At 49.2% G+C, this 16126-nt stretch overlaps 1 protein-coding gene across 1 annotated transcript in view; it reads right to left on the reverse strand.

The window, feature by feature from the left end:
* Nucleotides 1-893: 893 nt before the first annotated feature.
* XXYLT1 (xyloside xylosyltransferase 1) overlaps nucleotides 894-16126 on the reverse strand; it is a 171139-nt gene continuing 155906 nt past the window's right edge. The window contains exon 4 of the mRNA XM_030328639.1: nucleotides 894-4092. Within this exon, the coding sequence (XP_030184499.1) occupies nucleotides 3696-4092 (397 nt within the window). The 3' untranslated portion in view covers nucleotides 894-3695. The remainder of the gene's footprint in view (nucleotides 4093-16126) is intronic.

Below are 16126 nucleotides of genomic sequence, written 5' to 3' on the forward strand. Positions count from 1 at the left end.
TTTGATTTAGACTCCCTGCCACATGCACGTGTGAACAGAGACGGATGCATACAAATGTGTGCTGGGGGCAGGGAGGCTGCTTGGAGATCTAGTCCAATCCTGTAGCCCCTTGTAGCCCAGTTGGGAAGGGTTTATCCAAGGACCCCTGACTTCCTGATCACGGGCCTCTCCAGAGTGGTATGGCCAACAAAAATATCAGACCGCCTACAAACAAGAGTCTGGTCATCCACTGGGCTGAGGGAGGTGCCACCAACACATTTAACGTGCCCCAAACGGCTGTCATTTGTTTTTTAAAAGGATATTTTAAGTGGTAAGAATCCCCTTGCGTCTACGTATTATTTATCTGCTTGCCAAGACCTTACCATCAACCTTCCTCCTACAACACTACTTTGAGGGAGCTCTTGTTACCAGTGTCTCAAAGTGGGGAAAGAGGTGAACTTGGATGTCCCAGACTGCCCAGGTGGTGACAACACAACATGGATTCAAAGCCAGGCCTCTGCCTTAGGTGTGAGGCTCTCTCTACCATATCACCCTGCCTGCTTGGAAATTTCTGCTTGCCCTGCCAAACTCCACCTTCAGCCAAACCTCTGGGCCCTGCATGTGGACACGAGCCAGGAAGTCTTAGTATGAGCAAGGGTTTGGCCTTTAGTCAAAGCAGGGGCTGCGGCACAGCTAACTTGCTCCCTTAGCCCGCAAACTCCTGGTGCACTCTGGCTGGGGGCCCACTGACCCAGCACGCTGCTCTTTGGGTTGATGAGATGCTATTGAAGGGGATGCTGTAGCGAGGCTTTGACACACATGTAAGAATAAGTCTCTTCCACAAGCCCACGAGCTTTCCAAAGGCCAAAAGATAATAGAATCAGAAATGAAAGCAGAGGCTGGAGATGCTATTATTAGGTCACTTTTATTTAGAGAACTAGGGCATCCATAGGGAAAGTTGAAAACCCAGAGCCTACTTAGCCGAGATTATGTTTTCTTACGGTCAACGGTAACCAGGGCCAACCAGGAGTAGAATAGCCAGGGCGACACTTACCTGTAATTACCTGTGGCAGCGGCTACAATTTAATAGCATTTATTGTTTATTACAAAAGTAATTAACATTCAGAAATACAGAAATAAATAAAGATGAAGATAGAAAGCACCTTAATCCTTCCTAGTTCCCAGAAACGTTCTTTTCAGTCTTCTGTTTTACTCCTTCCTATAGGCATATATATGCTCTGCAGTGAAAGTTTTCATCACACAAATTAACCACAGCACAATTGGTTATGTCTGTACTACAATGATGATAACAGGATTCCAGTGATGAACCAGCCCTCCAAGATCTGTCCAAAAGTGGCTCATCGTACAGCACAGGAACGCCCGTTGGCTCTGCTGGGCTGGCTGGACTTCCCGCTGGGTGTTATTTTGCTGTTCACCAAGGCCACTGGTGACAGAGGAAGGGGGAGCTCCCGAGTAGGTGAGCTCAAAAGTGAATGAGGAGATTTGACTTGGCCTTTGCCCATTTTGATCAACCAGTTTACTTTTTCTTTGTAATAACAGAAGACTCTCATGGCTACAGAAACATGTGAATTATTGAAATTGATGTAGGAAAAATACCCTTGTTATTCTGAGTCTAAAATTCTTTAGCATTTTATCTTTTTCCCATTGAAATAATTTTTTTTTATGTGATGTTTGAAACATATGGGTTTTAATTAAATATAGCAGAACAGGTTCTCTTTTTACATGTACACATACACACACATATGTAATCTTACAATTAAAATGAGGATCACACTGTACATATAATCTTATATTTTGCATTCTTAACAGTACATTGTAAGCATTTCCCAAGGCATTAGATATTCTTTAAAGATATGATTTTAATGCCCACATTATTTTATTCCTTGGATATAGCATACATTATTTATCCACTCCCCTAGTCAACACTGGAGGTTGCTCCCGGTTGTTCTCTATTAAAAAAACTCAGTGTGATAAATAATGACTCTCTGTCCACATCTCTTGCTATTTTCTTACAATAAATTTTAGAATTTGAATTGCCTTCATGAGGTTTTCATGAGTATTATCAAGAGCATACATAAATCCCCCAATACGATGCACACAGCAGGCATTCAATAACTAGTAGCTATAAATAGGAAGTCGAGTACCTAAGAGAACAGACCAGTTCTGTCAGAGCAGAGTCAGGAGAGGGACACGCTCCACTTCGTCAGGGGATGATGTAACCGGGCAGTCTGGGCTAGGAAAGGTGAGAAGGGAAGGGACTGCCTTTGCTCCCGGGAGCAGACGGGCCCGCCTATACCCAGAATGCAATGGTTCTCGAGTGACACAGCACTGTTACCCTCCCTGCTCCCGCCTCAGACACGCTCCCCCGTGGTCCGTGGTCTGCAGTCCACAGTGAGCACGCTTAGCTTAATCATGTGGACTTGGGTGGAGGGGGGGGAGGGCGGGCGGCTCTGAATGACACTGATTACACTCTTGATTCGGAACCTTCAGGTAGCAGTAAGCTGTGATCAGAGAACAAACAGCATAATCATTGTGTTCTCAAATGATTTATTAGCTGTTCTCACTCATGGTGAAAAGAAATAAAAAAGTAAATGAAATTGAAATAAAAGGAGATGAAAATCTAACAGCAGTTCCCCCATCCCGAGGACCTCTGCTAGAGTAGACAAAATGGACCACCAGGGGCTTCATGTCTGCATCTTACAAGGGAACTCATTCAGAGAAGAGCCTAATTTTTTCTAAGGTACAGGATCTGATATGATACAATAAGAAAGTCACAGGATGATTTTTTTAAACAGAGACTGAATGCTTATCAGCCTATGAGCGGCACCCCTTCCGGGCCACACGTTTATGCACATACACTGCTGGGCTCCTCTTTGGAATGAGTCTTTCCCATCCAGACAACTCTACTGCGTGTCCTTGGGGGTGGCCAAGCTCTGTTCTTTGATGGCGGATCTGATTTCTGAGCACAGTCTGGTCACCTGAAGCCGGCTTGGATGAATAAGGGATAATGAGGTTCTGTGATGTAGTTGGGAGAGAAAAGCTGTGGAGGCTGAAATAATGAGCCCAGTTTTCTCATGTGGGCCACTGCTGGCCATAAAGGCTCTCTCCCCGCAGAGGTGGTGACCTTTAAACCTATACGAGGTAATGTGGGCATCGCGGGAACAAGCACACAGCCTCCCAGGGTGCACATGTGGAAGGCTGATGTTGATTTGGATGCTTAAACTCTGGGCTGGCTGTTAAAACCCCGGCTCACTCGTTCAGAGCTCCCTGGGATCTACAGCAGTACTGTTTTGTTCTTTTCTGCAAAATGGAAGCTTGTTAATGTAAAATAAATGTATATTTGGTCTAAAAAAGGCCAGGCATTTCCATTCTTTGGGGGCTAAGGGCACAGAGTGCCATTTTCTTTCCTTTCTTCTCTTTAAATGCCCGCTTCCTAGCCCAACGGAAGACGTCTATGTGTTTGCCCTCCACGATGCCTGGTACCCTGGAGAGAAAAGGCCCAAGCACCAGCAATGTGTAGGCCAGGCCTCACCGGGTGGCCTCAGGACAACAACCTGTGGGGTGGGACAGCTGCAGCTGTCATCACAAAGGACATCCCCATGGAGAGTCAGACGCCACCCTGGGGCCTGTAACAGAGGCACCCCTTTGCTTCCAGGAGATCCAGAGATCCGAGGGCATGGCAGACGAGAATGTACCTAGGCCTCCGGGATAGGGGTGTTGCAGTTCCCATGGTAGATCTTGACGTGGCCCTCACACCGGAAGTAGGCTTCAAAGACGTCACTGTAGCCGTGGTCCCTCCACCAGGTGCAAAGCTGCCGGTTCCAGGTGCAGTCCAGCACGTGGAAGAGCTCGGGGTGCTCCATGCCGATCATGGTAAAGAAGTCCTGGTCCCCGAGGTGGCCGCGGAAGTGGTACTTGTCAGCCAGCTGCTGCACCTGCAAGGGTTCCAGCAGGCGGCCGTAGAGGGGGGACTGGCGCATGGCCTCCAGGTTCAGCAGCATCACTCCGCTGTTGAAGCCGGGGAGCCCCTCGGGGGGCGGGCTCCCAACCCGGGTCTTGGGGTTCTCATGGCGGAACTGCCAGAACGTGTGCCTGGGAAGGGGAAAGAGAGCAGATTTAACCTGGTTTGGGTGGGTGAAACAGTCTGCCGGCCCTATTTTCCTGGGGCTTCACAACCAGCCTGGAGGGAGAGGCCATTTTCACTCCAGTTTCACAGCTACGAAAACTGGGCAAGTCTGAGGTTCAGAATCAGCATCGTGCGGTGCGCTCTCCTTACTGCAAGCCTCGTGGTCTTCCCATCAGCCTCTGCTACTCCAGGATGACGTCATCACGAGCGTTTGTATAGGACTTAGCAAGCAGCAGGCACTGCATGAAATCAGCTTATTTACTCCCCACCATAGGTGCTCTGTGGGATGGTATGGTACTTCACAGCTGAGGAAACTGATGCACAGAGAGGTCTATAGCTTGCCCAAAGTCACACAGCTAGTAAGCCGCTGCAGAACCAGGGACTAAATAAACCCAGACATCTGTCTCTGAAGTCCACTTCTTAAGACAGAAATGACCCAGATAGAGCTAGCTTGCTTGCTTGCTTGCTTTCTTTCTTTCTTTCTTTCCTTCCTTTCTTCCCTTCCTTCCTTTCCTTTTTTTTTTTTTATTTATTTATTTTGAGAGAGAGACAGAGACAACATGAGTGTCTCTCTCCATGAGGGGAGGAGCAGAGATCGAGAGAGAGAGACAGAGACAGAGAGAGAGAGAAAGGGGGATGCCAAGCAGGCTCTGCACTGTCAGCATGGAGTCTAATGTGGGGCTTGGATTCCCAAAACTGAGAGATTGTGACCTGAGCCAAAATCAAGAGCCAGACCCTTAACCAACTGAGCCACCCAGGCGCCCCAGGCAGAACCTTCTAATCCCTTGTCTTTGACTGTGATCTTGAAAAGGAGAGGAGAGAAGTGGGGAGGAGTGCTTCTGAATCTGGTGAAGAGGTAGGAAGCTAACTGCAGGCTGAAACGAAATCGTTTTCTGCTTTAGAACAAGCCTCATTTATTGAGGCCCCAAGCCTAGCACTTCTGAAAGGGTGGACAGGGGTTGGAGGCTTGAAACAGCTCTGGGCACAAGTGCATGGCTTAGGATGAAAAGTGGCTACAGAATGGCCAGGTAGAATTGTGGCTATTTTAGAGAGAACATCACCTCGGTGTCCATTTTTCTCAAGGCGGGTTTAGAAATCTGACCTAGGCCTACGGTTCATGGGGTGTTAGAGCCAGAGGGACCCTTCTAGGTCCTCTATCCAAATGCTTCCATTTGGAGAAGGGAAGACAGATCCAGACACCTCCTTGTGGGTGACAGGGTTAGAGTGCTGGCCACTCTGTTCTCCAACCCCCTGAAGTGCCTGTGCAAGTTCCCGTGCGCGCTGCAGGGGTGGGCGGAAGGGGGAGGCGGAGAGGGCCCAGGCTCCATGTCCCCAGATGCACAGTCAGCAGTGGAGCCCACGGCTGGCAGGAAGGAAGAGAGATGGCAGGCCCTGTGTCATGGGCAAGGGGCAGGGGAGCATTCCACATCAGACTACATCCCCCCTATTCTTACTAGCCCCACTCCTTCCCCTCAGAGTCCTCAGGATGGGGAACGTGTCAGGGAAAACCAAGTCTGCCCCCAGCCTGGAAATACCACCCCCGGGCCTGCCAGAGGTCACTCCCCTGACCACTCACAGGGCAGGATCTGTGTGGTGAAGCGGACGGCGCAGTGGAAAGAAAACCAGGGTCCTGGCCCACAGTGGCTGCAGCGATCCATTTTCCAGTTCCCACACATTTCTGCATGTCTGGGAATGGAGAGCCCTTCCTTGAGGTCTCGCATATCACAAAGGGCACCGAGAGTTTGATCCTGGTGAGGGGAAAGCGCTCCCCTTGGACATTCTTACAAGTGGAATAACAGGTCTATTGTTTGAATTTTGCCATAATTGGACTATGAGTGGAACAGAGGTCTGGCGCCTGCTTGATGATAACAACCTTGGCAAAAATAAGCTTCTAGAGCAAATGGAGATGCTGCAGCCCTTCTAGCCACAAAAGCCTACAGTGATGGGATCGCGGGGGCAGTGGAATGCAGTCTAGCAACTTTGTCCATTTTACCATATTTCTTCCAAATGGTTAACTTCAGGTCCAGGAGCAAGCCAGCTAAGCTTCTACCAAACGAAGCTTACGTGAGGGGCTCTGGCCCCGTGTGAAACGGCCTAACGGGGTGGGATTGCCAATTCCTCACCTGCCACAGCACCATGAGGACGGCAGAGCCCTCTTACACTCCCCACCTCGGCTCCTAGGGACACAGGGACATTACTGCCTGCATTCCAACAGCGAGGGGAGAGAGGTTCTCAGGGCGTCAGGGGCAGGCCCGACTTGAATATGAGGCCTCGGATCCCTAAGGCCCCTTTCACTTTTGCCTCAGATTCCACAGGCTCGAGTTTCCAGGAGCAACATTTGGAGCTCAATCTCATTTCTGAATTTGGCGGACATACCCAAGGCCACAGGCTCTGGGGACCAGGCCAACAGGTGATGCAGAGGTTGCTGGTGCTTCACTGACCGGAGGTCAGCCCCGAGAGCCTCTCTGAGGGGGGTCAGAGAGTGCCTCAGACACTCACCTTCCTCACAGGGCCTGGGGCTGGCCGCATATATTCACAGGCCACTGCCAGTGGTATGTGCTGAGGCTGCAGGAAACCTCTATATGAATGTAGGTATCTGGTTCCAAGTCCTGGAGCTTCCAGAAGTTTCTCAGATTAAGTTCTAAGCCCATAGTCCAGCCATGTTGCCCTGACTCGTCATCTGGACTTGGGCCTCTATGGAGGCTTGTTCCCATCCACCACTGTCACCTGGAGACCCACATTAGAGGGGATAAGATTTCTTTCCCTTCAGGGACGGCTTCAAACTGCAAAACAAACCCCTGTGCAGATGGCCCATTGTAAATACTGAGTCTTTCTAGAAATCAACAAGCCTTGTTGGGGAAATGACAATTAAGAACCTTCAAGCACATTCTCCCAGTTATGGGCAATGAATTTCCTAAATTTTTTCTAGTGAGTATGTCCTAACTAACAATCATAAAAAACATTATTAAAAATGAGTAAACTAGTTTTCATGAAGAAAACCCGTATTGATGGAAAGAAGTATTTGAAATCATTTTGAAAACAAAGTCATTTCCTCTCTCAAGTCCTTCCCTGTTGATCACCGACAAAGTCACTCCAGCAAGTCTCTCAATAAGAGAGCCTGGCCGGAGAACCTAAAGTTCACATTCCCTGCAAAAGAAACACGTTCATTGTCACAAATAACCCTTTCTCCTCCCACCATCCCAAATCACAGACTCTCTTGCCCTGCTTATCTCTCCATGATTTTCTCCTGGGCTGGTCTTTCTTAGCTAAGGGTCAGAGCTTTCCACTTTCACTTTCAAGACGGGAGAAGCAAGGATGGGAACATACAACGAGCCTGGACAGTCTGCATAGAGCTCCCTAGGAAGGTTCTAGAAGACCCTGCTGACTCAGGCTGAGTTCAAGCTCTAGGTTCCCAGGTAAGGAAGGCTCCATTTTCTGAGATTTGTGAGGACAACAATGTCTATGGCACCTCTCCTCACTGTGGCTCACCCCTTGAGTGTTCATCAGAGTCAAGGGCAAAGTCACTAATGAGCAAGCAAGGCTGGGCCCCTTCCCGGAGGAAGCATACTGTCTGGATGCTGTCTAATCAGTGAAGGCTGGAATCAGGAAACACTACTCCCTTTATGCCCATGCTTGTGTACCAGGACCAATTAGCTTTTGTTTGACTTGGAAGGGGCCCTGTTTTCCAGTCCTCTGAGAGGAAAGGCCAGGAGTGAAAAGCAATGTTCAGTGATAGCCCAGGGTTCCATCCACCCCAGGTCCTGTGAGGTGACAATTCTGGGTGATGTGGGGATGATTTCAGAGCAAGGACAATGTCTCTCAGTCCTATCTTGGGCTGAAGTTCTGGGAGATGAGCACAGACTCTTCAGGGAGGGAGGGAGGGAGGGAGGGAGGGAGGGAGGGAGAGAGAGAGAGAGAGAGAGAGAGAGAGAGAGAGAGAGAGGATCCCAAGCAGGCAGAACAGTGCGGAACCTAGTGTGGGGCTCAAACTCATAAAGCGAGAGATCGTGATCTGAGTCAAAATCAAGAGTCGGATGCTTAACCAACCGAGCCACTCAGGCACCCCCACCATGAAGCTTTAAATGGCCATTTTCCTGGGGCATTCCTTACTGCCAGGAGTATAGCTGACCCTTATCAGGATCCCTTGCTAGCAAGTTAGGTCTCTAGCTTTGCTGTACAGAAATGTTCCCAAAGTCACACGGACTTTTAGCGGTAGGACCGAGACGAGAGGGACCCCTCCGGGAACCACCAGCCTACCCGAACCTGAAGACACATAAAGACTCTTAGCTCATGTTCCTTTTTTACAAAGGAGGATGCTGAAACTCAGAAATGACGCTGTCCATAGTCACACCGCTGAAAAGGCAACCCCACGATCCCAGGCTAATCATTTTCCTTTTCCACAAATGCCTCTGCTCAGAAAAGGCAACCGCTCCTTCCCAGCCCTAAATGAGCCCTGGGGCAGGTGGGGCGGTGCCACTTAGTGCCAGCCTTTCAAGAAGCGCAGAGTTCACGCTTTCCCACCTGGAAGGGACTACCTCTTCCAAGCACGCCTGCACCTGGAAGGGGAGCTGGGCACCTAAATGACTGACGGGCCTTGCTTGGGGCAGCAGGCTGGAAGGCATGTGTTCGCCCTTGTTTGCAGGACCTCACAAGAAACATATGTTTGCTTTCAAAGACCAGCCCTGTTTGTGGGCCAGCAACTGGGTTTCCAACCACAATATGCCCAGAACTGAGAGAGGAAGACAGGGCAGGGGTTGAGGCAGGCGGCACCTGGGCAAAGCCAGGAGTGTCGGAAGCAGACTGCCCGGCAGGAGAGCCACACGGCAGGGGTTTGCTGGGGGCCCTCCTCCAGAAGGCAGTGGCACTGGGGCCTTCCACTTGCCTCTCCCTGCACCAGAGGCATGAACACAGCCTCCTCTGCAAACTCCTGGCATTTCTGCAGCGTCTGCCCCACTCTGAGAGAATGAGGGTTCACGGGAGTGAGATGAGCAGAGGATGGTCTGGGGGACAAGGGGAGAGCGACAGGGGTTCCTATCTGTTAAGCATACCTCTCCACCATCTGTGTGTTTCAGATGCCATTCTGGAGCCTTTCGCTGGGGGAGGAGGTCACAACAGCGCACTGGGGTAGGTATAACATGAGCCAAATTTTCTAGAGGGCAGACTCTTATGACCTGAACGACGGGCTCGTCAGTCTTAACTACAAGATGCCTGAGCTCTCTGCTGCAGTCTGCTAGGGCTGCCCTAACGAAGTGCCACAGACCAGGTGGCCTCAACAACATCAGCCGATCCTCTCCAGTTCTGGAAGCTGGAAATCCAAGATCCACATGTCAGTAGGGCTGGTTCCCTCTCAGGGTTGAGCAAGACCCTGTTCCACGCCTCTCCCCAGGCTTCTGGTGATGTGTTGGCAATCTCTGGCTTCCTTTAGAAGCATTGCCCCAATATCTGCCTTCATCTTGACATAGCATTCTTGCTGTTTGTGTGTCTGTGTCCAAATCTCCCTTTTTAAGATATTAGTCATACTGGGTTAGGGGCCTACCCACTCCAGTGTAACCTCATCTTAATTACATCTGTGACGACCCTATTTCCAAACAAGGTTGCAGTCTGAGGCACTGGGAATTAGGACTTTGGCATATAAACTGGGGAAGGGGGCATACACTCCCCAACAGTGAAGATGAAGGAAAACAGTACGTCTTATTTTCAGCTGTGTTCTCACTGTCCGGACGAGGAGGGCGCCTGTGCAGTCTGGAGAAGCCCTCAGCAAATTCCCTGACTCCCGCTACTCCCAGTGAGCCGAGACAGGCCATCATGACAGGCTGGGTCACGTCTGTCCAGAAGGGTGAGAGAGGTAGGGAGGAGGTAGATGTCTGCAGCTGAACACACAGGTTGTAGGGAAGAGCAGAGCGATTCAGAAATGTGGGTGTGGGTATGGTGGTGGGGGGTGGGTAAGAGCTTATGTAACACCAGTTGGCCAGCAGAGAGATGCCCGAAAGTCCACAATGTCTCCTAGTTCTTAGGGAGCCGTGCAGGAACACCAGACAACACGCTGAGTTGAGAGAATAATCAATCAGCGATCATTAACGGAGCACCTAACGGACCCTGATACAATGGCCAGTAGATCATTCTTGCAAGGAAGAAACCAGTGGTCTATCAAGGAGATGAGACCCTGATGTGAATACACCAATACTGCAGTCGTGAAATGAAGTGAGATGAAGGGGTCTGCATCTGGAATCAGGAGGCCGGGTAAGGGCAAGCTCTACAGACCCCTGGGCCTCTCAGGGCTTTGGTTTGCTCAGCAAGGGCATGGAGATGGTGGGGGGTGAGACCCACAGGGCTATAAATGGGACTCTAGGAGCAAATGTGTGCACAAACCATGCCCAGCACCATGCCCCTGAGAAGTGGCCCTGACTGCCACACAAGGGCAGACACCCCACCCTGCCCAGGCTCCTCTCATGGTGTGATGATCCTTAGAGATCAACCCCCGTCCACCTCGCCAGCCAGAAACCATCTGGAGGCTTCTGTTGTGATATGGCTTCCTGCTTCATGAAGTCTAGAATAAAGGTGACTAACACTGTCTCATTCCCAAAGCTGCACCAGTTATGACCAGTCTTCACTGCAGGACGCAGCAGTGGAATCATGGAGGGCAGACATCCCTGCCAGGAAGGCCTCTAACTTGCCACAAGGTGGCCCTCCAAATGCCCACAGTCCTCCTTCCTCCCGGAGACCTCTGAAAGGGCTGCTGGTCAGCCAGAGGCCTCCCATGGCAGGGCAGAGCCAGAGTCCCAGGCTGCCCACTCCCCCATGTCCACAGGAGGGTGGGATGCCCTTCTCTGAAGGGCCAGTCTCTCCTCTCATACAGCCAAGGAGCATGCAAGGGCCCACCCACCACTGCCCAGGCCCAGTCTGCCTCAACATCCCGGCCACATGGGCTTCTTCCCACACTTGCTGCCCCAGAGCTGTGAACACAGGTGGGTGGGCTGGGGAATTCATGGTCACTCTCTCTGACAAATAGCTCCAGAGCACGATGTGCCAGAACTGGTTTAGGCCCTGGATGGCTGCATGGGGGGGGGGGGGGTGTGGAGGCTGGGGAGGGACAAGGGACAGACAATGGAGGAAGGGGCACTGGAGGGTTCAAGCAGGCAGATGGAGCTCAGAGGGGCTTCATGCCTGGGCTATTTCATGCGTGATGGACACTAACAGCCAGGGCAAGGCTAAGAGGATAAAAGGGGAATGACCCATTCAGTCTTGAACAGATGCCAGCGGGACCTGGGGCTGGATACAGGTCACAAGCGCAGAGTGTGAAGCAAGCATGACAGAATTCTGGAGAGTTCCAACATTTTGGGGATGGAAGAGGAGGAGCCAGGAGAGATGTAGAACCTTGGAGTAGCCCAGCTACCTGTGCCCCACACTGATGGCCTGAGCAGCCCGTACCGACTCAGGCTGTGGGCCATCCATCTGCTGTGGGAATCCCCGAGGAGCCATGCAGACCTCCAGCTGGGCCTGTGGGCTCTCTGTGCTCATTCCAACCTCCCGTCCCCAGCCCTGTGACCTAGTCTGACTGTCCCCAAACTTGCTCCCCCTCCCACTCCTCCTCATCCCTAACCAATCCAGTGGGTCTCCAGGCCTTCTCTCCCTAGATGCTGCCCTCCAAACCCTTTTGCTGACATCAACTGCCCATTCTCTGCTTCTCATTCACTGATCTGGACAGAATGACACCTCAAACAGTACTAAGTATCTCAGCCCCCACCCTCCCCAAGCAGAAACCAATCATGCCGCCTCCTCCCAGGCCTCCTGGGAGCAATGCACACTGCCTCCCCACCCCACCCCCCACTTCCAGAGCAGTTGTCCCCTATCCATCACAGCCTGAATCCTCCTTGCCCCCTCGCTCGTCGCCATGCCCACCACCCAAACCCTCTTCCACTTGCTCCATCCTTAGGGGCACCCTCAATAATTTCAATGGTCATGATGATGGCCTCACCTTGGTGTCATGGTTCTTCAAACCCCACCTGAGCTACCTACTCAGTTCTCCCTCCGTGAACCTTGCCACCAGAAGGCACTCTGCTCCAGTGACAATGGGAAGCTGGGATAGGTCCCCTCTGACTGCATCACCCTGCGCGTACCCCCACAGAACCAACTCGCCGGCTCCTTGGGAATTTCTGAGGCCCACCCCTCCTTATTCTCTAGATCATTAGTTTCCCTGGATCCTCCTGGCTCCCTTCCCACCCTAAACTGCTCCCATTACTGGGGTCATTCTCACTGCATATGAGAATATGGCAGTATTAAAAGCTGCAGAGGATGGGAACTTGGAAATGCTATAGGAGGCAACAGACTTTGACAGAGGTGGGTGATACACACCAAGGAGCTGGACACTTAGCACTGGGGAGAATGTGGACAGGATGGGAGTCTATACGCCGAGGGAAAGGAATGTGTATGCCAGACTAAAGAGGGAAGAAATGGGGGCGCCTGGGTGGCTCAGTCAGTTGAGCGTCCGACTTTAGCTCAGGTCACGATCTTGCAGTCCGCGAGTTCGAGCCCCGCGTCGGGCTCTGGGCTGATGGCTCGGAGCCTGGAGCCTGCTTCCGATTCTGTGTCTCCCTCTCTCTCTGCCCCTCCCCCGTTCATGCTCTGTCTCTCTCTGTCTCAAAAATAAATAAACGTTAAAAAAAAATTTAAAAAGAGGGAAGAAATGTAGGGGGAGTGGCAGTGTGGGTACTTTGAGGAATGATCATCATGATGATGGCTAATAGGGAGTACTTACTGTGTGTCAGCTCCTATTTTAAGTCCTCAAATGCATTGATTCATTTAATGTCTATGACACACAAATGAGGTAAGTAGTATGATCTCCATGTTATAGATGAGCAAAATATGGTGGGGAGATATGAAACATTTGCTTATGGTCATAGGAGCCAGGCAGAAGAGTTTACCAAGAAGTGGGAAAACCCAGGATACATCTGAGACTAGAGAAGGGACATAAATGAGAAGATGCAGGTTTTGAGTCAGGAATAGGGGATACTGAGAAAGCTCAGTTACGGCGAACTCTAAACCTTGGGAAGGTAGGAGGTGAAGTCACCTATGGAGACAGAGGGCCTTGGGTACAAATAAGGGTTTGAGAGAGAGAAATGGTTTACGAGGGCAATGAGGAATCAATAAAAGCTGGATAAGGGATTTGCCTGTGTATGGAAGGTACAAGTAGAGTCAGGAACCCTGGGATTGACAACCAGAATGTGTTATTCTTCTTTATGACTTTAGGGCCTGGTGTGGGTATTTGGTTCCTAGCAGGCCCTTGAGAACTGTTAAGTTTCAAATGGATGAATGGACAGATTAAAGAATGAGTGAACAAAGGAAATCAGATGGCAGAAATTTAAAAGAGGAGAATGGTGAGTGAAGGTGGAGGGACAATGGTTCAGAAAGGCAGCTGGGGGAGAGTGTGCCCCAGGCCCTGTGAGCTACAGCCACAGGGGTCTTCACTGGGGGTAGCCAGGTCTCAGTTGGGCAGAAAAAAATTTTCGTCTGTCCTTCAAAGGTTCTTCCAGCTGGTAGGAGAATTAAAGCGACATGAAACAGATTAACAGGAGAAAATCAACATTAATTTTGTACAAACGGGAACTCTACATGCTTGAGAGGCTCAAAGACAGAAAGGTTAAATGAGGTATAGATGCCATCCTGAACTAAGGAATGGGATAGGGGCCTGGGGCTTCAAAGGGGAGGAGGGCAATTCATAGGGCAATAAAAAGAGCAGATGTTTGGTAATCAGATGTTTGCCCTGCCATACAGATGGATCATTCAGATAAAATTTATGTCCAGTAATAACTCTTATTCTGGGAAAGACTCCCAATTTAGATTCTTCTAGGTAGTTAAGAGAGGAGCAAAAGTTTCTCTTGAGCCTGCAGGGTCTCAATTGCCTTCAGCTCAAAACAGTCTACACACCAAAGTGGCACATTTGGAGAAGACTTGTTCTGAACCCTTATATCTCTCTCAAGGGAAAGATAGAGAAAGTGATATTATACATGGAAAATCCGATAGACTCCACCAAAAGTCTGGTAGAACTGATACATGAATTCAGCAAAGTCGCAGGATACAAAATCAATGTACAGAAATCAGTTGCATTCTTATACACTAATAATGAAGCAACAGAAAGACAAATAAAGAAGCTGATCCCATTCACCATTCCACCAAGAAGCATAAAATACCTAGGAATAAATCGAACCAAAGATGTAAAAGATCTGTATGCTGAAAACTATAGAAAGCTTATGAAGGAAATTGAAGAAGATACAAAGAAAAGGAAAAACATTCCGTGCTCATGGGTTGGAAGAATAAATATTGTCAAAATGTCAATACTACCCAAAGCTATCTACACATTCAATGCAATCTCAATCAAAATTGCACCAGCATTCTTCTCGAAGCTAGAGCAAGCACAAAAGGCCCCGAATAGCCAAAGTAATTTTGAAAGACCAAAGCAGGAGGCATCACAATCCCAGACTTTAGCCTCTACTACAAAGCTGTCATCATCAAGACAGCATGGTATTGGCACAAAAACAGACACATAGACCAATGGAATAGAATAGAAACCCCAGAATTAGACCCACAAACGTATGGCCAACTAATCTTTGACAAAGCAGGAAAGAATATCCAATGGAAAAAAGACAGTCTCTTTAACAAATGGTGCTGGGAGAACTGGACAGCAACATGCAGAAGAATGAAACTAGACCACTTTCTCACACCATTCACAAACATAAACTCAGAATGGATAAAGGACCTGAATGTGAGACAGGAAACCATCAAAATCCTAGAGGAGAAAGCAGGAAAAAACCTCTCTGACCTCAGCTGCAACAATTTCTTACTTGACACATCCCCAAAGGCAAGGGAATTACGAGCAAAAATGTACTGGGACTTCATGAAGATGAAAAGCTTCTGCACTGCAAAGGAAACAATCAACAAAACTAAAAGGCAACCAACAGAATGAAAAAATATATTTGCAAATGACATATGGGACAAAGGGCTAGTATCCAAAATCTATAAAGAGCTCACCAAACTCCACACCCGAAAAACAAATAATCCAGTGAAGAAATGGGCAGAAAACATGAATAGACACTTCTCTAAAGAAGACCTCCAGATGGCCAACAGGCACATGAGAAGATGCTCAACGTCGCTCCTCATCAGGGAAATACAAATCAAAACCACACTCAGATACCACCTCACACCAGTCAGAGTGGCTAAAATGATCAAATCAGGAGACTATAGATGCTGGAGAGGATGTGGAGAAATGGGAACCCTCTTGCACTGTTGGTGGGAATGCAAACTGGTGCAGCTGCTCTGGAAAACAGTGTGGAGGTTCCTCAAAAAATTAAAAATACATCTACCCTATGAACCAGCAATAGCACTGCTAGGAATTTACCCAAGGGATACAGGAGTGCTGATACATAGGGGCACCTGTACCCCAATGTTTTTAGCAGCACTTTCAACAGTAGCCAAATTATGGAAAGAGCCTAAATGTCCATCAACTGATGAATGGATAAAGAAATTGTGGTTTATATACACAATGGAATACTACGTGGCAATGAGAAAGAATGAAATATGGCCCTTTGTAGCAACATGGATGGAACTGGAGAGTGTGATGCTAAGTGAAATAAGCCATACAGAGAAAGACAGATACCATGTTTTCACTCTTATGTGGATCCTGAGAAACTTAACAGAAGACCATGGAGGAGGGGAAGGAAAAAAAAAAAAAAGAAAGAAAGAAAGGTTAGAGAGGGAGAGAGCCAAAACATAAGAGACTCTTAAAAACTGAGAACAAACTAAGGGTTGATGGGGGGTGGAAGGCAGGGGAGGGTGGGTGATGGGCATTGAGGAGGGCACCTGTTGGAATGTGCACTGGGTGTCATATGGAAACCAATTTGACAATAAATTTCATATTAAAAAAAAAAAGAAAGAAAGAAATGCTGGCCCCAGGAGCCCAGGAATGTGTATCTGTGATGAGGTGCCAGTGTGACAAAGACTATCAAT

This window comes from Lynx canadensis, chromosome C2, assembly GCF_007474595.2.
Source record: "Lynx canadensis isolate LIC74 chromosome C2, mLynCan4.pri.v2, whole genome shotgun sequence".
NCBI classification, from domain to species: domain Eukaryota; kingdom Metazoa; phylum Chordata; class Mammalia; order Carnivora; family Felidae; genus Lynx; species Lynx canadensis.